Source organism: Dendropsophus ebraccatus, chromosome 13 (genome assembly GCF_027789765.1).
Source record: "Dendropsophus ebraccatus isolate aDenEbr1 chromosome 13, aDenEbr1.pat, whole genome shotgun sequence".
NCBI lineage: Eukaryota > Metazoa > Chordata > Amphibia > Anura > Hylidae > Dendropsophus > Dendropsophus ebraccatus.
This window is the reverse complement of record NC_091466.1, coordinates 61,005,100-61,029,521: the sequence shown is the minus strand read 5'-3', so window position 1 is coordinate 61,029,521 and position 24,422 is coordinate 61,005,100. Positions and strand designations below refer to the sequence as shown.

At 44.0% G+C, this 24,422-nt stretch overlaps 2 protein-coding genes across 3 annotated transcripts; one reads left to right on the top strand and one right to left on the bottom strand.

Moving 5' to 3' along the window:
* The first annotated feature begins 679 nt into the window (after positions 1-679).
* On the top strand, positions 680-5,619 carry HAUS2 (HAUS augmin like complex subunit 2). The gene is made up of 6 exons (XM_069950751.1): positions 680-1,000; positions 1,354-1,446; positions 2,788-2,857; positions 3,178-3,310; positions 4,210-4,318; positions 4,773-5,619. The coding sequence occupies exons 1-6, from the start codon at positions 734-736 to the stop codon at positions 4,959-4,961; spliced, it is 861 nt and encodes a 286-aa protein (XP_069806852.1). The 5' UTR covers positions 680-733; the 3' UTR covers positions 4,962-5,619.
* A 1,109-nt stretch (positions 5,620-6,728) lies between these two features.
* On the bottom strand, positions 6,729-24,203 carry HEATR4 (HEAT repeat containing 4). 2 transcript variants are annotated; one of them, XM_069949986.1, is made up of 17 exons: positions 24,157-24,203; positions 22,234-22,999; positions 21,898-22,085; positions 21,193-21,333; positions 19,136-19,351; positions 17,468-17,593; positions 15,774-15,920; positions 14,784-14,944; positions 12,799-12,903; positions 11,931-12,049; positions 10,836-11,016; positions 10,266-10,335; positions 9,670-9,856; positions 9,504-9,582; positions 9,063-9,234; positions 7,871-7,932; positions 6,729-7,014 (listed from the first exon to the last, which is right to left on the bottom strand). In XM_069949986.1, the coding sequence occupies exons 2-17, from the start codon at positions 22,980-22,982 to the stop codon at positions 6,886-6,888; spliced, it is 2,832 nt and encodes a 943-aa protein (XP_069806087.1). In that variant the 5' UTR covers positions 22,983-22,999; positions 24,157-24,203; the 3' UTR covers positions 6,729-6,885. The 2 variants fall into 2 exon arrangements, with proteins under 2 accessions (XP_069806087.1, XP_069806088.1); XM_069949987.1 differs by lacking the exon at positions 24,157-24,203 and having other exon boundaries at positions 22,234-23,105.
* Between the last annotated feature and the right edge of the window lie 219 nt (positions 24,204-24,422).

The window sequence follows — 24,422 nt, the reverse complement described above, 5'->3', positions numbered from 1 at the left end:
CCTCCTGCTGACCGTAGGCTAAACTGAATTAGCTCAGAGCCAGTGGGCGGGTATAGCCTGCTGAGGGTGGGGGGGCAATTACTTTGGTCTTGCTTAGTGTCAGCCTCCTAGTGTCAGCAGCCTATACCCATGGTGTCTGTGTCCCCCAATAAGGCACAAGAAAAAAATATATATATATTAGAAAACGATCAGACTACACACAGGTGTTTCAATGGATGACAGGTATTGCGGTCAGGGCATTACAGATGGTGGCGGAGATACCTGCATACACCCCAGCACTTTATTAGGGGATTTGCTGGGGGCTGTAGTTTAGAGACAGACAGAGAGTAAAAGGCTGAGGATCAGGGGCCTACATTGATATTCAGCAACTAATACAGATGTTTTCATCCACTGACAGCAAGCAGTGATACTGACAATGGTGAACTCATACGCATGTTGTAAATAAACTTACATAAAACTTCTTCAATGCCCCAAACAGAATCCTGAAAGCCCCAATAGCTGTAAGTGCACACAGGGGCCACATGGGGGCAGTGTCAGCTCACATCATCTATAAATAATACAAGGTTACACATACAGACAGCACACAAGCTCACCCCCAAGAAAGTAACCAAGTCACAGCCCTTACCCAAAGCTAATGACCCCCCGGAACACAGACGGGATAACTATGGACGGGTGACGTTTCATCCATCTCTACAACCACCTTTCGCGCCACTGACGGTTTGCCATACACAAGATGGCGCCAGAGCCAGGAGCGCGCACGCGCCACCCGCATTTACGGCGCCGCTACGGGTCTCCTAAAGGGTCATTTCACAACGCAACTTCTGATTGGCTGCCGTCACCCTTAGCGCTCTCTTTTGCTTTGTATGTGAGCAGTTGTCATTTCAGTTGTGTATATAAGTTGTATGAACCGGGAATGGCGACTAATCCCTGGGATCCGGTGCAGCCGACGGCAGCTGCGTTACTGATAGAGAGATGTCTGGGGGCTGGAGTGCTGTCTCAGGTACGGAAGCCTTAGAGATATATAGATATATTCATATATACTGACACTGATTCCTGCAGTCTCCTCCTTATCATCATAGCCAGCAGTATATACAGATAACACAATAGGCGATGATCAGTGCTCAGCCTCCCTCTCTATGGTGACTGACCTCTGTACAGGTCACAGAGCACGCCCATGAAACTCTCCTATAGAGGGGAATGGGGTCAGCTCCAGTCCCGGGCAGTGTATACCCGGAGGCCTCGTGTGGCTGGGGATGAGTATATTCATTACGATTCAATCAAACAGTGCTATTATTTAGTCTATAATAAAATCTTATGCATGGAACATAAAAAAGTCTGCTTTATTTTACCTAGAAAGCCCTTGACCAGACATGGAAGGAGACGCCGTGTTTTAGTCGTGTAGAAGAGCTGGAGAAGATCTCTGCACTGAAGGCTGAAATCAACCAGGTGACCTCTCTCGTCTCTCTCCTCTTGTTTTTCTGTTCCATATTCTAGTGGAAAATAATGGTTCCGGTCGCATCCGAGAAGAAGCTGCGCGGCGCTTATGACTCTTGCAGGAAATCATTGCGTGACGGAAGCAAATACTTTAAAGCCCTCGTTCATACTGGATGACTCCAAAGTTCATAAAGGGAAGAGTGTGGCAGTTTAGAGCATCCCAACCTGCTAATAGAGGCTTAGAGGGGAAATTGGTGTTTTAGCAAAGAGGTCTATCATTGCAACGGGAGTGGTCCTTTACCCCTTGATGCACTGAAACAGAGTATGGAGGTCGTCCCTCTTCAGTAACAGACACTGTACACAATAGGGATGTGGTAAAGGGGAGTACACATGACATTTGACACAAAATTCCTTTAAGTACACTAACCATGATAATTTCCCCCTTTTGTGCCTTTGCCTATGACCTTGATGTCAGGTTGGGTGCGGTATTGGAACTCGGTTTGAATGACATGAATAGGGCCGAGTTGTAATACCACACACATCCTGACGACAGACGTGGTGCTATTTTTGGAAGAAAGCAGCCATGTTTTTTTAATGTTGGATAATCCCTTTAAAGTTTTAAATGGGGTGAATGATTGATTTTAAGATAGGTGTCCACCCCACACATGGGACCTACATTTAGCAGAAATTTATGCCATATGTCCATATGGGAATTACTTGAAACCTCTAACTTGCTGATCTCCCTATAGCGCTCGGAACGCTGAGAATGAAAGTAAGTTTTAGTAAATTTGCATTTGACTCCCTATGCAAATGAGAAGCTTAGGTGCACTGGGGGCGGGGCTACCACCCAATCAGGCCCTTCCTTCCTAATAAATATTGGTGGATCTGAGGGTGCTCGCTCTGCCCCATTGCAGCAAACTGCCTAATTTGCATAATGAGTACATGCACAAATTTACTGTCCCTTAGGATCAAGGTAAAAAACTCACCTTCATCCTCAGCGCCCTGTTCGCTATAGAGGCATAACAGCAGATTAAGTATATCTAACCTGCTATTAGTTTCCCTTTAATGCGAACATTTCCATAATCTTCTATACACATAATCTGCTTATACTATAACCAGGAACACATGCCTTGTAGAGGTCCTCCAGTTTAGGTATAGGACACCTCTTTGGAGGACCTGTCCCATTGATTTGAATGGGCACATTGCAATACTTATTTCTTCCTGTGGTGGCGCTGCTGAGAAACTAAACAGCCTAATTTTCTAGGGATCCCAGCAGGGGGATAAAGTGCGAACAGCTTACTGGTAAAACCCCCTTGAAAGGCTTCATTGTTCTTGTATATTTTTTCCCTACAGAAGAGCCTGGAATTAGAAATGCTGCAGCTTGAGAAGGAGACGGCCGACATCACTCATTCCTTTTACCTCAGTAAGTGTTTCACCTGGTCATACATAATGTATAATCCTCTATAGTCATTTTGGGGGAGATTTATCAAACATGGTGTAAAGTGAAACTGGCTCAGTTGCCCCTAGCAACCAATCAGATTCCACCTTTCATTTTCCAAAGAGTCTGTAAGGAATGAAAGGTGGAATCTGATTGGTTGCTAGGGGCAACAGAGCCAGTCTCACTTTACACCATGTTTTATAAATCGCCCCCTTAGTTCCTAATTTCAGTGTAGTAAATCTGTCTTTACAGACACTATTATTTTACTGGTATAGATCAGTTCTCATCTCTTTTAAAAATTGCAGACCAGAAATATGAGGCCCTACAAGCGATAAACAGCCACTTGGAGGCGGTACTGAGAGAGAAACGCAGTCTGCGACAGAGGCTGATTAAGCCGTTGTGCCAGGAGAATTTACCGATTGAGGCGGCTTACCACAGGTAAGTATTTAAAGGGGGTGCTCCAGAGGGGAAAAAAAAAACTCAACTGGTGTCAAAAAGATATTCAGATTTGTAAATTACTTCTATTTAAAAAAAAAAAAAAAAACTACATAAACTCAAGCCTTCCAGTACTTATCAGCTGCTGTATGTCCTGCAGGAAGTGGTTTATTTTTTTCAGTCTAAGGGTTCGTTCACACAGAGCCTCTCCCCCCACTGTGGAATCCCTTCTGCCTCAGTATCTCTATGGGATGGCTCGCACGCTCCACTCTCCGTTTAAAGAATTGACAGAAGTGGAGGCGCTGCAGTCATCCCATAGAGACACTGTGTGACACTGAGGCAGGTAGGATTCCACGTCGGGGAGCTCCACATGTTTTACTCCATGTGAACAGACCCTAACACAGTGCTCTCTGCTGCCACCTCTGTCTAGAGTAGTAGCAAACCCAATAGAAAACCGCTGCTGTTCTGGACAGTTCCTGACATGGACAGAGGTGGCAGCAGAGAGCAACTGTGTCAGACTGGAATAAATTACACCACTTCCTGCAGGACATACAGCAGCTGTTTAAGTACTGGAAAACTTGAAAGTCATTTACAAATCTGTATATCTTTTTATATCTGTATATGTTTTTCCTTCAAAACTCAGGCATCACAGAAGTCTTGCTGAGTGGCAACATGCACGCCTCCTCTCTGCTTTGCATGATTGATGTACAGGGTTCGGTTCCTTGTATATCAAATAATGGTAGGGGAGGGGGAAGGTATGTTGCAGCTCAGCTCCACATCTATGGAGAGTAAAACATTACTTCATACCTGTGTTCAGCGACACTTCCTTATCTCCCTCTGTGAGGCTGCTGTGTGGATGTATGTACAGCTTCAGTCTAATACCTTTCCTCTCTTCTGCCCAGGTTTGTCTCCGAACTCTTACCGCTCGCCGTTAATTTCATTGAGAAGCTGGAAGTCTACATCCAAAACATCCGCACCATCCCCCAGATACCAGAACGGGCGAAAAACATGGTGAGGAAAAACCGATTGTGTCCGACAATGGATATTTATCACCTATCCACAGGGGGGAGAAATAGTATGGGTAAGACTGGGTTCACACTACGTTTTTTTTTTTTTTTTTTTTTTTCCATCCGTTTTTTGCAAAAAAAAGGATAAAAAAACGGATGCATGCGTGTACATCCGTTAAAAAAAAAAAAAGGATCAAAATTGACACAAAAACGTAGTCGACCTAATTTTTGTGTCCGTTAAAAAAAAAACTGATCCGTTTTTTTAATGGAATTCAATGGTAACACACGCATCCGTTTTTTTGCAAAAAGAAAAAGATAAAAAAACGTAGTGTGAACCCAGCCTGACAAGCTCTCTCTACACAGCAGTGGGGTCCTCAGCATTCAGACACATCTCCTATCCTGTATGTATGCATGTCCATTGTGGAGACGCCCTTTAACACACCACCTGTCTCTTTTAGGACGACGCTTTGGTCAGAATGGAGGCTCTGGAGGCCGATCTTGAGCAGATGACTGAACAGATCTTGACATGGAGAGAGAAACAAAATAAGCTGCTGCAGGGAAACTTCCAGGGCAACGCAGAAGAGAGTTCCAGCAGCATCAAAGAAACAACTTCTTACTTATCTATTGAAAACCTACACCGCCAGTAATCAGTCAGTCTGTGATGTCACATTTCTGTGACAGTAGTTCGGGGATGCACAGCATCACTGGGGCCCCACCATACAATTTAAAGAAGAGAGACTGCAAAATCATTGCTGAATGGAGTTGAGAGCTGAAATCTGCATTCGAGTCTTCAGCAACTCCATGGAGAATGAATGCAGGGGTGTCAGGGTCCCCGTTCTTAAGATTGCAGGGGGCCCCTGCGATGAGACACCCCCCTCAATCTCCTAATTATGCCCTATCCTATGCATCCTGATGGGAATACCCCTTTAAAGTTATAATTTATCCTGCTTATCAGCCATGTTAATTAAAAGGCCACATTCTGCCTACATAGTATGTGAGTAGGTTATTGATCTACCTCAGGGATGGGGAACCTTCAGCTGTTGCAAAACTACAATTCCCATCATGCCTGGACAGCCAAAGCTTTAGCGTGATGGAAATTGTAGTTTTGCTACAGCTGAAGGGCCGAAGGTTCCCCATCCCTGGTCTACCTATATATTTGGGGTCATGCCTAAAACTTCAGCGACTGTTTCGGAAGCCACTAACCCTATTGCACAACTCTTGCACTTGGAACTGCACCGACTGGGTGAAATATTGAATGACTTTTATATTATTGTATATACATTAAATATGGAACCTTTGCATATATACTGAAGACTGAGACGTGTTTGTACAATCTCCCTCTCTCCACCACCAGTTTACATGTAAATCTATCACCTCTGGCAGCTAGCCGTGCACCAGGGTATATCTGACATGGCCAGGATAGATTTATGTCCTCTGCAAGTGCATAATGTTTCCATTACATTACTCTAGAAAATTGTATACAAAGAATTAGCTTTATTTGCTGAAAATAGGAACAAAAACTTAAATGCACAAAAAAACATTTTTCTTTGGTCCAATATTCTGTGCAATTAGGTTAATAATGGCCAGAACTTTGTTTTCCCAGATACAGAGTTTAAAATCCCCCCTGTAGCCATAGGTTGAAGGGGCTTGCGGGAATGATGTCGCCTCCATTGTTTACAATGCTCCATACAGCACCCTGGTTAAAGGGGTTATCCAGTGAAAATCATTTTCTTTCAAATTTTCAAATCAACTGGTGTCAGAAAGTTATATAGATTTGTAATTTACTTCTATTAAAAAAATCTCAAGTCTTCCCATACTTATTAGCTGCTGTATGTCCTGCAGAAAATGTTGTTTTATTTTTAGTCTGAGACACTTCTCTCTGCTGACATCTCTGGCCGAGACAGGAACTCTCTCGGTTTTCTACGACTCCCCTTAGAAAATCTCTCCTGCTCTGGACAGTTCCTGTCTCGGCCAGAGATGTCAGTGAAGTATGGGAAGATTTTTTTAATGGAAGTAAATTACAAATCTATATAACTTTCTGACACCAGTTGATTTGAAAGAAAAAGATTTTCGCTGGACAACCCCTTTAAGGGTGCGTTCACACCTACCGCATCCGCAGCTTATTTTTCCGCGGAAATCCGCAGGTCTGGTAGTGCAGATTTCAACCTGCGAGAAATCCGCATATGTGTGCGTTTTGCGGTTTTTCTGCAGCAAGTTTATCGCAACTGAAATGTCCGTTTAGAATGAGAGACATTTTAAACTGACATTTCAGTTGCGATAAACTTGCTGCAGAAAAAACGCAAAACGCACACATATGCGGATTTCTCGCAGGTTGAAATCTGCACTACCAGACCTGCGGATTTCCGCGGAAAAATAAGCTGCGGATGCGGTAGGTGTGAACGCACCCTAACAATGAATAGAAGGTGGCTGAAACGTAGCCACCACTGCTCCAACTCAGCACACCACTGATCTAATCCTAGGCCATCAGTTTTAATGAACCAGAAGACCACTTGACTCTATGCAGGGGAGAAAGGGAATTTGGAGCTATATAACAGTGGAGGATTAATCCCTCTAAGGTGATTGTTGGTTACACTGGGACATATCTGTGTTCGGTCTTGTAGTAAATGATAGTTCAGATGTAACAGGTGTAGTGTCCACTGTCTGACGAGACGCTGGCCTTGAGTCAGTCTCCATTAGTACCTGGAAGACATTCACACCATCACTTGCATGTATATACTGTATTACTCATTATGTGTGTGTGTGTGTGTGTGTATATATATATATATATATATATATATATATATATATATATATATATATATATAGCTATACAATAGATCCTCTTCAGGTGATCTTTGGGATTCCCTTTGTCAGACGCTGGGACACTTGCTTTTCAAGTAAGTGTGGAAATAGGTGACATATGAATCTTGGGAGGCTGAATAAAGACAAATATTCAATCAGTTCAGCCTATAACTATATAGTGTTGATCCAGAAGAAGACATAAAAACCCATAAAGGTAGAAGCTATAATTTTTTTAAATTATAGAGAGAAAAAAATCCTCCCTGACTCCAAATCTGTAAATCAGAAATTTGATGGGGGGTACATAAAAAAGAAAGTATGCTTACCGGACCTCGTGCCCGCAATGCGTGGCATCACCAGGCTTCTGTATCCTGCCAGTTATTGAGTAATTACAATGTCACTAATGGGTGGGATTTGGCCTGATCAGCGCAGCAGTGTCCCGCCCCAGAAACTGAGCAGGGCATCCTTCAGCCGGGTCATCATGTTTATTATGCTCCCCCCACCCTAAATGTTTTTTCCGCCCTCGCTGGACTTCTTTAACCAATGTGGCACCAGCCGAAAGCTATAGGCCCAATGATTATGTTCTACCACTGAGTATCACCTTTCATATGTGTGCATGCAGTGAGAATGGGCTCTCAGTTATTATTGTTCAGGATGTCCCCATTGACACCATTAATCCACTAGCCATACCGTGCATGAGGAATACAAGCGTCACTGTTCAAACAATATAAACGTATATCCAGATGTTATAATGTACCTGCAGCTCGGAGTCTGTACTGTTATATTCCATACCAGACATTACTGATGGACAGCTCTGACCTGGAAATATTAAAAAGGATATAAGGAAAGGAAGGATAAATAAGTGCACATCTGTATATTAGTATATACTGCATGCTGGCTCACGGTGAAGAGGAAAGTGTTTGGTTAGTCAGTGACTACCTGATTGTTGGGGGTCCCTTTACTGCAGGGATGGGAAACCTGCGCCCCTCCATACATACATACATACATACATACTCGGTGATGTGATCAAAAAAAATTCTCTTGTGGCCAGAGGCAGATTCGTATGGTTATATGCATAGGTGCAGGAGCAGACTACCTTTTGCTTAACCCTTTATTTACTGCAGTGTGTAAGTGACCCAGTGTTCTCTTACATACTGCAACACAAAAAAAGGGTTAATACACAAGACAATTAGCTCTCTCCTTTGCTACTTCTGCACTGATAACCCCCTGACCTCTGCAGGAACTCAGAGAGCAGAGGTTATCAGAGTAGTCAGGCAGAGAGCTAATTGTCTTCTGTATTAACCCTTTTTTTTTTGTTTTGGAGCATGTTAGAGAACACTGGGTCACTTACACTGTGCAGTAAATAAAGGGTTAAGCAAAAGGACACAGTAGGCTCTCATCTTCCCTGGGCCCCCTCCCTCCACGGCCCCATAGCAACCGCCTTCCCTGCCTCTATGGTAGCTACGCCACTGACTACAATGCAAAGTCTAATAGAACAAAAAATGTTCTTTGTGGTGGTTGTCTGCAGTGGTTTATAGATGACACATTTAGGGCTCATGGAGGAGATTTATCACACATGGCGTAAAGTGAAACTGGCTCAGTTGCCCCTAGCAACCAATCAGATTCCACCTTCCATTTTCCAAAGAGTCTGTGAGGAATGAAAGGTGGAATCTGATTGGTTGCTAGGGGAAACAGACAGTTTCACTTTACACCATGTTTAATAAATCTCCCCCATTGTCTTTAGCCAGGATTAGAAAAAGCACAGCTACTTGCAAAAACAGCTCCACACCTTTCCTCAGGTTGTATGTGGTACTGCAATTCAGCTCCATTCACTTTAATAGAACTGACCTGCAAAACCTACACCCAAACGGAGGACAGGAGTGGTGCTGTTTGTGGAGGAAAGCGGCCATGTTTTTCTAAACCCTGTAAGGAAAGGCAGTGTATGTTACCTGACAGTGCCTTGCCCACATTATCCCAACACGGCTCTTGCTCTTGTATCCTGTGCTTCCATTTGGGAGAGTTAGGCAATGTTTGGTCCGGCTCTGTTTTTCCTGACGCTTCATCTTCATCCACCTTAAGTACTTTAGGAAATAACACTTCCTTCTGACACAGCTTTGATAACTACGAAACCATTAAAAAAATATGGATACTGTTATCAACAAGACCTATTATCTACAATATTATCAACCACACTAGATTATATGTACATAAAAAAACAACAACTAATATATAAGAAAGTTCACGAGTCGTATGAGTGGCCATAAACAGTGCCACTCTTGTCCAGAGGCCGAGTTTGACTGAGGAAGAAAGTATAAGCAGAGACATGCAGACGGAGGAAGTTGAGCGCTGGAGAGCAGAAGAGGTAGGACCCCTTTAACCATAGCAAGTACCTGATGCTTGACTTGTGCCATCATCTCCTGGTTCCCTTTAGGTGCCACATTTAATGCAGTCAGCGTCTGTTTCACCTCCCTATAAGGCAGGAAGATACTATATTTTAACAAAAATAAATGAATAGCATTACTTTAGTTTTTTTTTTTTTTAAGCCAAATATCTCACCTACTAGCAAGCTCATTGGACTCCAGAGCCATTCTATCTTGAAGTGCATGTTGAATGTCACCGTCACACAGATTCAGTGTTGCAATACAGCGATAGGCTTCTATACGTACCCCTGGTTCGTCAACCCGCATAGCTCGCAACATAAGTTCCTTCACCCGTGGTGTTATATACCCGATTTTACCTAAAGCTAGAAAGCAAGTAGAATAACCATACACAGAAATACACAGAATAGTGACTAAATATCATAAACCGCACATAGAGTCTTTGTTTTACGGTGAATTCAAATAAATAGGTCCACACAATAAGTTAACATAGGGGGAGATTTATCAAACACGGTGTAAAGTGAAACTGTCTCAGTTGCCCCTAGCAACCAATCAGATTCCATCTTTCATTCCTCACAGACTCTTTGGAAAATAAAAGGTGGAATCTGATTGGTTGCTAGGGGCAACTGAGCCAGTCTCACTTTACACCATGTTTGATAAATCTCCCCCCATAGTTTATAGTGGTAGAGCTAAATGCTAAGCAACAAGACCCCAACATCGTCTCTTGGGGGCCGAACCAACACATGGAGGGAACCCCTCTCTGGTCCTACCAACCTTTGATTCCATGTGCTTTGATTTTCCATACTGGGTCATTCTGAACTAGTTGATAGAGACAATCCATGACCTGGGAATATGCAATGAGACATGTTAAAGGGGTACTTCGGAGAAAAATCTCCAGAGAGGTTATACAGATTTGTAAGTTAAAAAAAAAAAAAAACAACATAAAACAAACCCTGAAGCCTTCCAATACTTAACAGTTGCTGTATGTCCTGCAGGAAGTAGTGTAGGAGCAAATCACCATAAAAAAAACCTCTCCCGCTCAGAATAGTTCCTGACATGGACAGAGGTGGCAGCAGAGAGCACTGTGTCAGACTGGAAAGAATACACCACTTCCTGCAGGACATACAGCAGCTGATAAGTACTGGAAGACTTGATTTTTATTTTTTTTTATAACTTACAAATCTATATAACTTTCTGACACCAGTTGATTTGATTTCTCTGGAGTACCCCTTTTAGTTAAAAAGCTGCAAAGTAATAATGATTTCATCTCACACATTGTAGTTATCTTGCAGCATTTTCTATTGTGTATCTATAACAATTGTCATTATATCCCTGTATACTCACCATGTCATCTTTTATTCGAAGTAACCCAGCAGTCCGACACGCCTGTCTGCGAACAGCTATGAAGTCATTGATAAAGCAGTCCAGGAACCCTGGGAGCAGCTGAGCCGTCATAATGTGCAGGAACCCAATAAGAGTTAACGCCTCTACCTTGTCCTTCCAGCTATCACTTTCCAAGTGCATCCTAGGAGAAATAATGATATTATAATAATCATAGTTATACATTTCTATAGCCCTGTGTATCCACGTTAACTATTTGTAATAATTAATAATCTCATATCTTAGAATATAACAGCTATGTGTAGAAATCTAAAATTAAAGGAGTACTGTAAAGAAAAAAAAATGTTTTTGAATCAACTGGTATCAGAAAGTTATACAGATTTGTAATTTACTTCTATTTAAAAATCTTAAGTCTTCCAGTACTTATCAGCTGCTGTATGTCCTGCAGGAAGATGTGTATTCTTTCCAGTCTGACAAAGTGCTCTCTGCTGCCACCTCTGTAGGAAACTGTCAGAGCAGCAGAGGTTTTCCATGGGGATTTGCTGCTGCTACTCCTTGGTTGTGCAGCCTGGCTGCATGATTTAGCGTGCCTTGTAAAGGGCCTTTAATAGTAAGATGCTGGGTCAAATGAATGACTTTAGATAAGTCTTCTTGTTCTTTTGTTCCTAACTAGAGATGAACAAACTTGCCAAAAGATCGGGTTCGCAATAAACCAAACGATCAGCATCTGAATCCTGCTGCATGAAAGTATCGGATTATAATAGGTCCGTTTCGGGTGATAGCCCGGGGCCCATGGCCACCCAAACAGACTCATACTTTCAGTCGTGTATTGTCTCCTGGCTACAGTTTTGCAATAATTTCCCAAAAAATCACCAGAGATTTTGCACAAATCAAGCAAAGCCGCAACCAGGAGACAAATTCAGTAACATTAGAGAACATACTGAAGGACCTAATCATGTGATTATGATGTCACCACAGGTCCTGTAACATCTGCACCATGGAGGAGAAATACTAAAACTAAAGGAATACTAAAGAAAATAGCAAAAATGCAACAAGATATTTTCTAGACTTCCAGATTGGTACAAGCAAAGTTCCCACCTTATCTGGTCATGTACTTCCTTCCCCTGATCCAGTTTGCCCAGTGCCTTGGCAGCTGCCCCTCGGACAGCATTGCTCCAGTCATTCCACATGAGATGGCTTAGCTTGCTTTTCACTCCCTACATAGAGAAAGAAGCATCAATATCAGTGGTGACGGCATCGGAAGTAACTTTTAACCATGTACTGCACCTACAGTCTGTAAGCATTGGGTATGTGTGCATCATTGATGAACATGAGATGAGTTGAAGAGATGCCGCTGGGGCTAACCCAGTGATTTAGGCAGCATGTAATTGATGTCAGGTTCTCTTTAATAGCCTCACAGTAAATTGCTGTTTTAAAGGGGTACTCCAATGGAAAAAAATTCAAATCAACCAGTTTCAGAGTTATATAGATTTGTAAAGTAATTATATTTTTATATATCTTAAGTCTTCTAGTACTTATCAGCTACTGTATGTCCTGCAGTAAGTGGTGTTTTATTTCTAGTCTGACACAGTGCTCTCTGCTGTCACCTCTGTCCATGTCCGGTATTGTCCAGAGCAGTAGAGGTTTTCTATGGGTATTTGCTACTACTCTGTAATGGACAGAGGTGGCAGCAGAGAGGACTGTGTCAGACTGGAAAGAATACACCACTTCATGCAGGGCATACAGCAGCTAATAAGTACTGGAAGGTTTGAGATTTTTTTAATAGAAGTAATTATATTACCCTAAAAGTCTTGGTGAAGTAATATTATTGCAAACTAGTATAACATTGGAATGAACTTTGTGAACTATGTTGAATGATTTAGTTATACTTTAGCTTTGGCTTGTGGGCCCATAGAACATACTGGAGTGCAATCAATCCTGGCCGGAATCAGCTACGGAGGCTTACTTGGCTTATGGTCCCATGTAGGATGGACAGTGCTTTGCAGGACATAATCCTTTCTCCCCAGTTGCCGCTATTTAGTGCCTCTCCCAACATGGCGTGGACCAGGTTCTAATGGATAAAAGCAGAAAACCACATACAGATCTATGAATATGTCTGGACATACCAAGAGTTAAACATTATACACTCCATTCTCTGGATTAGTGGGGGGTCCTATAGACAGGGAATACCCCTAATAACCTCCATTACTTAGTCTCTCAGTAGGGACCGTTTTACATGGCCTGATCACTTATGTAAGTGAGCACTGATCTGCTAGATCGCTGCTCACTTACTAAGTCTATTATACAACTCGATAATTGTGCAGTAAGGGCTGTATATATCGCAAGTAATGTCCGTGCAGCCCTCGCCCTAGTGTAAAATAATAAACATTATACATACCTGTCCACACTCCCCATTGTTGTCGCTTCTGTCCTCTGCGGCCGCCGAAACGTCTGAGCCGATCTCTGAAGTGACAGGCCGCTCAGCCAATCACTGGCCCAGACAGGACAGCGCCACGGCCAGTGATTGGCTGAGCGGCCTGTCACTGCAAGGACCGGCTCAGAAGTTCCAGCGGCAGAGGGCACAACCGAGAAGAAAACAAGGGACCATGTACAGATATGTATAAAGTTTCTTATTTTTTTACACAGCCATCAGCCATGCAACAATATTACACGTAACGCTTGGTGGCCGATGATTTATAGGCTGGAATAAACTACAACAATCAGCCGACGATTGTTTCATCGGATGATCGTTGTCTTTTTTACACGGAGCAATAATAATCTGACGAAACTGCCTGATATCACAATAGGGCCCTTAGAGTCACTATAAAAAGTAAGGACTTTATTACATGGGGCGATTCTCGGCTGAACAGGCTAATATCACCTAGTGCAATTGAGCCAACAATCGTACGTGTAGCGGCAGCTCAGGTCCTGTTCGAGGGCTAAGCTGCACTTACAGACTGCCAGGACTTCACAATGATCGGAGACAAATTCTGACCGAACAGCTAATCAGGTGTCGGCACCGCGTCTATTTTGCCTGGAAAACCCCTTTAGGGTATGTTCACACTGAGTGAAATAGGCGGAATTCTGCCTGCCTCAGTGTGTCATAGCATCTCTACGGGAGAGCGCGCGCTCCTCCGCTGCCGCTCTCTGCTCGAAGAAGTGGCATGTGAGAGGGGAAGAGGTGAACGCACGTGAGCCCTCCCATTTAATCACTACAGGACACTAAACATGGCGGGATTCCACGGCGGAGAGTGCCGCTACGGAATTCTGCCGTATTTGCTCAATGTAAACATACCCTTAGGGTACAAACACATAACGTATCCGCAGCAGATTTCTCACTACGAACTGCAGCGAAATCCACTGCCGATACTTGCCCATTCACTTCAATGGGCTGATATACTCGCAGCTGGATTGTCATCCTGCCACACTCAGCACCATTAACCCCTGCAGCCTGGGAACATACTGTACTGGGTTCCCGCTACAGCTTGTTTCAGGGGCTCCTGGGGCACCACCGCAGAACACTCATTGGCTGAGTGCCGGGAGCCCCCGAAGCAAGCCAGAGCGGGGACCCAGTACAGTATATTCCCGGGCCGTGGGGGTTAATGGCGCTGAGTGTCATCCTGCTGCGAGTATGTCAGCCCATTGAAGTGAATGGCCAAGTATCCGCAGCGGATTTCGCTGCAAATTCGCAGCGAGAAATCCGCTGCGGATACATTATGTGTGATTGTACGCTAAATTGGGGAGATTTATCAAACATGGCATAAAGTGAAACTGGCTCAGTTGCCCCTAGCAACCAATCAGATTCCAGCTTTCATTTTCCAAAGAGTCTGTGAGGAATGAAAGGTGGAATCTGATTGGTTGCTAGGGGCAACTGAGCCAGTTTCACTTTACACCATGTTTAATAAATCTCCCCCAATGTGTTTTTTCTTATCTTTGAAGCGTATTACTCACTGTATGTTTACTAAGTTTGCGCAGCAAGTAAAGTGCCTGCTCCTCAGTTTCTTTGTTGGTAGCTGCGAACATTTGCTCGAGGATCCGCTTTATTACAAGATAGCTGTGGTTGGCTTCTAAAGCTAGACACTGAGCCGCGGCCCAGCTATCTGCATCCGTCCCTGGACACAGAAATGTCAGTATTTACCCATAGGATATCATGTATACACACAGTAATGAACAATATTATATAAAGCTTAAAGGGGTAGTTCACAAAAAAAAATCTTTCAAATCAACTAGTCCCAGAAAGTGCCAGGGAATTTAAAAATTCTCATGTACTTCTCAGCTGCTGTATGTCCTGCAGGAAGTAGTGTATATTTTTTCCAGTTTGACACAGTGCTCAGTCCTGCCACCTCTTCCTGTAGCTGATAAGTACTGGAAGAAAATATTTTTTAATAGAGGTACATTACAAATCTCTGGCACCAGTTGTTTTAAAATGAAAAACAAAAATTGGTGAACTCCCCCTTTAAATAATAAGTTTGACCAAACCTGGATGCTTGTCAGTTGAATCCTGCTGCCTGGAAAAGATGGATGCATCTCTAGGCCTGCATCTATCTTTACAGGATTCAATGGCTGAGCAATCAGGTTCGGGTTTTGCCAAACTCCTAAGTTCGATGATTTCTAATATATACCTGTAACAGGTAAAAAAAAAAAAAACCTATAGAGGTCTATGGTGACTGTACACCAGAAACCACCACCTAGGGCAGGGATGGGGAACCTTCGGCCCTCCGGCTGTTGCAAAACTAAAATTACCATCATTCCCATGATGGGAATTGTAGTTTTGCCACAGATGGGGGGCCGATGGTTTACCCATTCCTGGCCTAGGGCACCAACAAAATTTTCTGTCACCTGAATACAGAAAAACATTTGCCATTCATTCATTCTATGCTGAGTATATATATTCCACTATAAATAAAATCAAGAGGAACAAAAAAAAAAAAAGTACAATACCGTTTTGCAGGGAATTGAACATGATCTTCCTGGCTTCTTCACTTACTTCCTGGATCAGATACTGACACAGGGCAGCTGCCATCCTGACCAGACCATCCTCCTCTCGCAGTGCACTACAGACTAGCCTTAGTATCTCTGCAGGAAACACTGACATAGACAATGACTCATGAAATACAGTGGTACCTTGGTTTAAGAGTAACTTGGTTTAAGAGCATTTTGGTTTAAGAGCTCACAGTTTTTCAAAATTGTGACTTTGGTTTAAGAGCTCTCTGTACTGGGTGGGAGGGGAGTGGAGGAGGGGCATAGCGGGGTCTACAGCCCTGTACTCTGACCCAGGAAGTCTCCCTCACCTTCCAAATCATAGCAGATCCACTTCAGGCTGGGGCTTGCATCAGAGGACAGGACTGTGGAGGTAATCTCTCCATAGCTGTAACCCCTCTCTCCCCGGACATAGAGCGCTGCATGTATGTGCCCACATCTGTCCTGCTCATTGCTTCCTGCTCCCTGCAGTCTCTGTCAGCCCTTGTGTTTCCCATCATCTCCATTACTGTACAGTAACTTATAATATCACATATTCTGCTGTTTCTGAATGTTTGTTTCATCTGTTTTATATGTTATTCAGAATAATAAATCATTAGTTTTGGGGTGTGAAAGCAATTGTCTGCATTTCTATGATATGCTTTGGTTTAAGAGTGGATTTGGATTACAAGCGCGAATTACAAAACAAATTATGCTCGTAATCCAAGGCACCACTGTATTATATTTCTGATACATCACACAAAACAGAACAATTTTTCAAATCAGAATTATTTGTAAAAATACTGATGTGGTATAAGAAGCCGCCTCTTTTAGTGCAATAATTATTACTGGCTGGGCTGCACAATAGCGGAAAAAAAATTGCTACCTATGTACTAGGAGATCTAAGAGGCGGGAGCATGTGAGCATGTGTGACCACCAACACCAAACACATTAGATGGACATTCTGAAATAGAACAGTCCCATAGCAAGTTGATCTGCTATGATACATAGAAGATGTTATTGGGGTAATCACATGACCTACTACTTTGTTGGGCACAGTGGGCAGCAGAGAAAAAATGTGTACCAAAATTGCCAAACAGGGTTGCAGCTAGGAAGTATTGTACTGATTCCCCATCTTATTTTCATTAACAGCATCACCAACATATGACACATTTCAGGGCTTAAAGGGGTATTCCACTCAAACATAACTTTTCATTTGTTGCTGCCCATGCTAAAACTTAACAATTCCTTCCATACTTGTTATTATTCAGTCTACTTCTCCCAGTTCTGAGCTGCTGCTTTCTGCTGAAGACACAAAAAACTGTGTTTGAGCTGTTATGTCCGTCTCCTCCTCCCCCTTCCTTCTAAAACGACTGATGTAAACAAGTCCCTATCTGCAACAGAGTTCATTAGCAACTTGACCTTGAATTAACCCTCCCAGCATTACAAAGGAGCTACAAAGTTGCAGATAAAGCCTGCCAGGGACTTACATCAGCAATTTCAGAAGGAAGGGGGAGATAAAGAGAAAAACTCAGTTTTTTTTTCTTTTCTTTTCAGCAGAAAGCAGCAGGTCTGACCTGGGGGAAGGAGAAAACTGAATAGATAATAACAAGTATGGAAGGAATTGTTAGTCTCACCATGGGCAGCAACATGTTCAGCGCAATCTCTGTACTCACCGATCGGCTGAAAAGCTTCAATGGCAGAAGACGCCATAGTTATGAGAGCCGAGATTTTCTGGCTATTGTGTATATTGCCAAGATCTCTTGTAAGCTGCTCAAGGGTGGTGTCTTTCCAGTGTACACCTGAAATCACATAAAATATAAGAATATCACATTTTTAAAATAATGTTTGTTTTTATTTGCAGTTTCCACACCTACCTTATGACATCACTATATATCAATAACAGATACTGTATGATAAAAGGGGATTTATTTTATTTGACTGTCATTTAACATATTTTTATGTTTTTTATGTGGCCGGGGAGGGGGTGGTTATGGGCGTCGGAGGTCACTTACCTCCCCGATTCCAGCACCGGCCCAGAATCGCGGCGCCCCCATTCTCCCGTAAAGCTGCCGCTTCCGGGTCTGAGCTGCCACACGAGGTGTAACGTCTGAGGCGGGACTCCGCTACGGCCGCCGAATGGCTGAGCTGCCTTGAGACGTCAAGTCCCGTGCGGCAGCTAAGACCAGGGAGCGGCTGCGGGACCGGGGTATGGGGAGGTAAGTGACCTCCGATGCCCATAACCACCCCCTCCCCGGCCAGATCTGAAAAATACAGCCGAGCAGGAGTACCCCTTTAATCATGAACCAACAAAATCACAAAGGTGTAATAAAATGACTGTGCTGGTGAACTCCTGTAGACAAGTACTGGAATTGTGGTGTAATTTTTAAAGTGTACCTGTAACTTTAAATTTTCCACATGTCCTAGGGATAATCGGTCGCGGTATAAACATCTCAGTGCTTCTCTCTCTATTGGACCCAAATGGTGAACACAAAGCCGCACTCCAGAAAAGGGGAGCACCTCTATGAGGACATCTATCCTACTGGCCCCATGAAGCTCAAATAAACACATTTCTATAGGTTTCTCCCCTCTCAAGCTGTGCCCAATCAGCTTTCTTAGTCTACATTTCCATGTATGCATGCTCTTTTGTTTTTTTAGTACATCCTCTCATTGAGGATTTGAAGCTTCAAGTCTAGGATATTTGAAGAGAAACCTGGAATTTTGAAAGGTCTATCATGAAAAGCTTGATGCCACCTTGGCAAATCTCTATAACTTTCTGGGATCAGTTGATTAAAATTTTTGTTTCTCTGGAGTACCCCTTTAAGTACACCAATACAAATTCCAGTATAAATCTTACATTATATACAAAACAGTTTCACAAGAGTTAGGGGCATAACTAGGATTCATGGGGTCCCATAGCAAAACAGTATGGGCCCCATGAATCCTAATGTCTAGGGAACTGTGTATGCGCTCCCCTCCCTAGACAGTGCGGCTCCTCAGAGGGGCTCTCACAGCACCAGCTCCCACGCACCCGCTCCGGATCCACAAAGGGGCTATAGCCCTCCCTCCCACTCCCCCCCGGGGACAGTGCAGGTCTTCGGAACGGTTGTCACAGCATCGGAACAGCAATTAAACAAAACCCTTCCCCCTGGGATGACGCACAGAGCGGCTCTTACAGGATGCAGTTGTGCTGTGAAAGCAGCTCTCAGCGCCTCAGAAGGGAGTTCTTGATCGCCGTGAGAGCCGTACCATGGAGGCAGGCCAAGTTCTTCCAGGGGGGCCCCAGAGCAGCTGTGTGGTCTGCCTCCATGGTAGCTACGCCACTGATTATATAGTGTACTTACTCAACAACCAGGCACTTCTCCATTGAGTGACAATATTCTGCAGAACCTGCTTCTTATTTATTGGACCTTGGATTTCCTTAGGTTTTGTATTCCTGTCACTAAGTACATTTGTCGATGTCTCATTCTGGGGGCTTTGTTTCATCTTATCCGCAACCACTGTTGGAAGGGCTACCCAACGAAGGGCTCCTCTTTTAGGTCTCAAAGGCCGCTCAACATCTAATAAAAAAATATAATACGACAGACATAGCTACAATATATAAAATTTAAGTGAAAAAAAATAAATCGGTTAGGGAGGTTAAGCCACAGTGAGAGAGCTTTGGCTGCAGATTACCTCTCCCAGAACAAAGGGGCATGACTGTGATTTTCCATCACGCCCAACCCCTATCTCCACGGACATAATCTTTTAGTGGATGTTTAGGAGACCCCCTCCATAGACCTCACACCAACGTCCAAACCTGCGGACATGGCCGACTATAGTAGAAGGTGTATGGAGACCTTAAAAGTCATTGGACAGAAGCAAGGAGGGGAGAGACTTTCAGAAAAGGGAAAGGTGCAGCCCATTTAGAAAAAGAAGCTATCCTGGGGGATAACAAAGAGGGAGCCATGTTTGGGACTAGGGATGAGGGGGAACCACATTAAACTCAGGAATGAGAGGTGGTGCTATGCCAGGGACTAAGCATTAGAAGAGGGCATACTGAGGGCAGGAATGAGAGGTGGTGCTATGCCAGGGACTGAGCATTAGAAGAGGGCATACTGAGGGCAGGAATGAGAGGTGGTGCTATACCAGGGACTGAGCATTAGAAGGGGGCATACTGAGGGCAGGAATGAGAGGTGGTGCTATGCCAGGGACTGAGCATTAGAAGAGGGCATACTGAGGGCAGGAATGAGAGGTGGTGTTATGGAAGGGACTGAGCATTGGGGGGGGGGGGGGGGGCATGCTGAGGGCAGGAATGAGAGGTGGTGTTATGCAAGGGACTGAGCATGGGGGGGGGGGCATACTGAGGGCAGGAATGAGAGGTGGTGCTATGCCAGGGACTGAGCATTAGAAGAGGGCATACTGAGGGCAGGAATGAGAGGTGGTGTTATGCAAGGGACTGAGCATTGGGGGGGGGGGCATACTGAGGGCAGAAATGAGAGGTGGTGCTATGCCAGGGACTGAGCATTAGAAGGGGGCATACTAAGGGCAGGAATGAGAGGTGGTGCTATGCCAGGGACTGAGCATTAGAAGGGGGCATACTAAGGGCAGGAATGAGAGGTGGTGCTATGCCAGTGACTAAGCATTGGGGGGGGGGGGGCATACTAAGGGCAGGAATGAGAGGTGGTGCTATACCAGGGACTCAGCATTGGTGTGGGGGCATACTGAGGGTAGGAATGAGAGGTGGTGCTATGCCAGGGACTGAGCATTGGGGTGGGGGCATACTGAGGGCAGGAATGAGAGGTGGTGCTTTGCCAGGGACTGAGCATTGGGGTGGGGGCATACTGAGAGCAGGAATGAGAGGTGGTGCTATGCCAGGGACTGAGCATTGGGGGGGGGGGGGCATACTGTGGGCAGGAACGAAAGGTGGTGCTATGCCAGGGACTAAGCATTGGGGTGGCGGCATACTGAGGGCAGGAATGAGAGGTGGTGCTATTCCAGGGACTGAGCATTGGGGGGGGGGGCATACTGAGGGCAGGAATGAGAGGTGGTGCTATACCAGGGACTGAGCATTAGAAGGGGGCATACTGAGGGCAGGAATGAGAGGTGGTGCTATACACCAGGGACTGAGCATTAGAAGGGGGCATACTGAGGGCAGGAATGAGAGGTGGTGCTATGCCAGGGACTCAGCATTGGGGTGGGGGCATACTGAGGGCAGGAATGAGAGGTGGTGCTATACCAGGGACTCAGCATTGGTGTGGGGGCATACTGAGGGCAGGAATGAGAAGTGGTGCTATACCAGGGACTCAGCATTGGGGTGGGGGCATACTAAGGGCATCTTACTGGGGGTTTAGATGTGGTACAACATTTCCAGAAAAAAAGTCAATAGTAAATTCATTACAACCGCTAATAATACACGTACCTGTGTGTCCATCAGAAGTGATCCACTCTTTATAAGACCTGGGCACTGATGGCTGTACATGCTTTTCATATGTGCTACTGTTTTCCATCACAATGCAATTCTTTGGTTTTGGGTCCCTCTGGTGTATAATTTTACCCACTCCTATCAGGCAAAAAAAAGGGAAAAAAAATTGCACTAGGGTTAGGTGTTGGCTTTGGAAGAGCGCTCCCTGAATTGTGCTGCATCCCAGCTGATGTAAGTTATTGAGGTCACAATGGGAAGTGGCTGTAACCCAGACCCAAGGTGACCCCATTTATATACATTAGCTGCAGCGGAACCTGAATCAGGGATCGCAAGATCGCAACACAGTGTTTGGGCAAGTGTACCAACCTTGATGGTATGGCACCTTACTAAATTCTCACTAAATACATAGAGCTGTGTGACTTTTGACTTAGGGATTTGATTTCATAATTTCCCTGGACACAGGTGGCAGCAGAGAGCACTGTGTCAGACTGGAAAGAATACACCACTTCCTGCAGGACATACAGCAGCTGATAAGTATGGGAAGACTTGACATTTTTAAATAGAAGTAAATTACAAATCTATATAACTTTCTGAAACCAGCTGATTGAAAAGAAAAAGATTTCCGCTGGAGTACCCCTTTAACAACCAGACAGCCTCCCAACGTGTTTTACCCAGTATATGTTCCAAGCTCTGTTTGCTTACCTGAGTAAAGCTCTCTCTCAAAATCATTTTCTGTGGCGTAGACATATTTTCCAGCCTTGGCATTCATCAGATCCTGAAGTCTCAAAGGCGGGGGCAATTCAAAGTGCTTGATGGCTAAAGACTCCGCCGTCTTGTTTTTGACACCAACCTCTTGCACTTGTTTTTGGGGCAATAAATAACCTGGAATCCTACAGGACAAAGTAACCATTAGAGCAGGGATAGGGAACCTTCGGCCTTCCAGCTGTTGCAAAACTACAATTCCCATCATGCCTGGACAGCCAACGGCTGTCCAGGCATGATGGGAGTTGTAGTTTTGCTACATGTTGACCATCTTACTTATAAAAGACTGGAAGCAGTGTCTCGGCTTTACTCTCTTCTCTTTGATCCTTTGGTTTATACGTTTCTAGTTCTTTTACGGTTGTGAAGTCTTCTTCAGTCATGTGCCCATCATTGGTCAGTCTGGAGATCCTTTCCTTGTCATCCTTGCCTTCTATATGATGACCCACAATCCACTGGGCTGTTGGTTTTGGCATCTTCTTCAGGATCCCACCAGTAGAGTCATCGGACATGGCGCGTGGCGTTGATGCGGCTTCCTCTGTTAGAAATATTTTTGGCCTCTCCATTGTCAGATAGGACGAGCCTCCATCTTCATCTTCATCAGGTTTCCTCCCTAGACTATTTCCGAAGCCTATGCAACTTTTTGTTTTAAACTTTTTGTAGAGACCAGATGTTTGTACACGACCCCCGTGAAGATGTGCCGCTTCTAGCCTATGCCGTATTCCTTTTTGTGGAATGACATTCGAGGGGTCGTACACCTCTCTGGCGTCCCACTCCCCGTAAGACAAACTGGCCAGCCCTCTGTTCTTTATCACCTCTTTGGAAAAGTGAAGGTCACCGGCTACATTCTGAATGTAGATTTCCCGACATTTTAATGAATGTGGATTGGATGGGTGGAGCTCGGTAACGGTAGAGGCGGAGAGATGAAGTTTTTGGGGTAGTGCGCCGTATATGTTGAATTTGCCTTTTTTTGTCAGCGGTTCAAGACAGAATACGTTCTTCTCATAATAAAGTGTAGGACGTTCCATCGCTAGTATTCAGTATCCTTTCAGTAAAAATTAACAAAAAAAAAAGCAATAACATTATATGTAATTTACAAAGTGATACCTAAGGTCGCACCTTTCATCCACGTACTAACGGGGTTACAGCATCTGACTACTTTCAAAATTAGAAAAACATAGGGGGAGATTTATCAAACATGGTGTAAAGTGAAACTGGCTCAGTTGCCCCTAGCAACCAATCAGATTCCACCTTTCATTTCTCACAGACTCTTTGGAAAATAAAAGGTGGAATCTGATTGGTTGCTAGGGGCAACTGAGCCAGTTTCACTTTACACCATGTTTGATATATCTTCCCCATAGTTGCATCATTCCAGAAACAGCGACACTTTTGTCCTTCATTTGCGTGTGGTATTGCAGCTCAGTTCCATTTAAGTGAATAGAGACAAACTGTAATACCATACACTACCTAAGGACAGGGATGGTGCTGTTTTTGAAAGAAGTTTGTTATTTTTTAAAGGGAATCCCACCATGAAATTGATACCTAATCTATCGGCATCATGTTATAGAGCAGAAGGAGCTGATGAGCTGAGTGGATTGATATATATCACTATGGGAAAAGATTCAGTATAAATTGTAAATTACTGATTAAAATATCTGATGTTTCCATGCTACAGAGTCCAGTCCATTGAGTGACACCGCCCACTGGACTCCATAACACAGAATGAGCAGGGATTTTAATCAACATGTTACAAGTTATACAGAATCTTTTCCCACAAAGATATATATCAATCTGCTCAGCTCTTCCTGCTCTATAACATGATGGAATTAGATTAGATAGCGTTATCTTGGTGACAGCTTCCCTATAACCCCTTTGATCACTTATCCAATAGACCCCACTAATGGCACCACTGATATGTAGTATGAAGCCCTGCTGTTTGGCTGACTCTGTAACTCTCATTGTGTTTCTATGAAATGAGTGTCCATGCTACAACCTGTTCGACTTGCTAAATACAGTGCCTCATATCTCAGCTTCCTGCGTGAAGAACTAAAATAGTGGAGCTAAAAGCTCAAACAGTGAATGATTTTTTCAGTTTTCATATTGCGCCTACAGCTAACATCTCCATCGGTAACACTGCACGAGAAACGTTCTCCAAAGAAGCAAAAAGAGCAAATAAATAATATAAAGTAAAAGACAACTCACTCCCCAGTGGTGAGACTGTAGTCACTCAGCTCCTGCGAGGTGACGGCCAGAGCGGTGGTGTGTACAGCGGTGCTAGGCAACCTGTCCGGGAATGTCTCTCATTCTGCATTGTCCTTCTATTTCATAGAATAGACCAGGGACATTGTTTTTGAGGTGAAAAATGTATCATTTCCCCTTTTTTTTTTGCCTCTGAAACATAATTTTTTATGTAGTGCTGAAATTAGATTGAGTTTATTTAAGCTTTTTTTCATGTATGATGGCAGCCG

Coding starts and splice junctions, on each gene's coding strand:
- HAUS2 (XM_069950751.1), top strand. CDS start 734: ATGGCGCCAGAGCCAGGAGCGCGCACGCGCCACCCGCATTTACGGCGC. Junction 1,001..1,353: donor GGGCTGGAGTGCTGTCTCAG/GTACGGAAGCCT, acceptor TATTTTACCTAG/AAAGCCCTTGACCAGACATG. Junction 1,447..2,787: donor TGAAGGCTGAAATCAACCAG/GTGACCTCTCTC, acceptor TTTTCCCTACAG/AAGAGCCTGGAATTAGAAAT.
- HEATR4 (XM_069949986.1), bottom strand. CDS start 22,982: ATGGAACGTCCTACACTTTATTATGAGAAGAACGTATTCTGTCTTGAA. Junction 12,050..12,798: donor TACATGGGACCATAAGCCAA/GTAAGCCTCCGT, acceptor TTCTCTATGTAG/GGAGTGAAAAGCAAGCTAAG. Junction 7,015..7,870: donor GTACAGACTCCGAGCTGCAG/GTACATTATAAC, acceptor AATGTCTTCCAG/GTACTAATGGAGACTGACTC.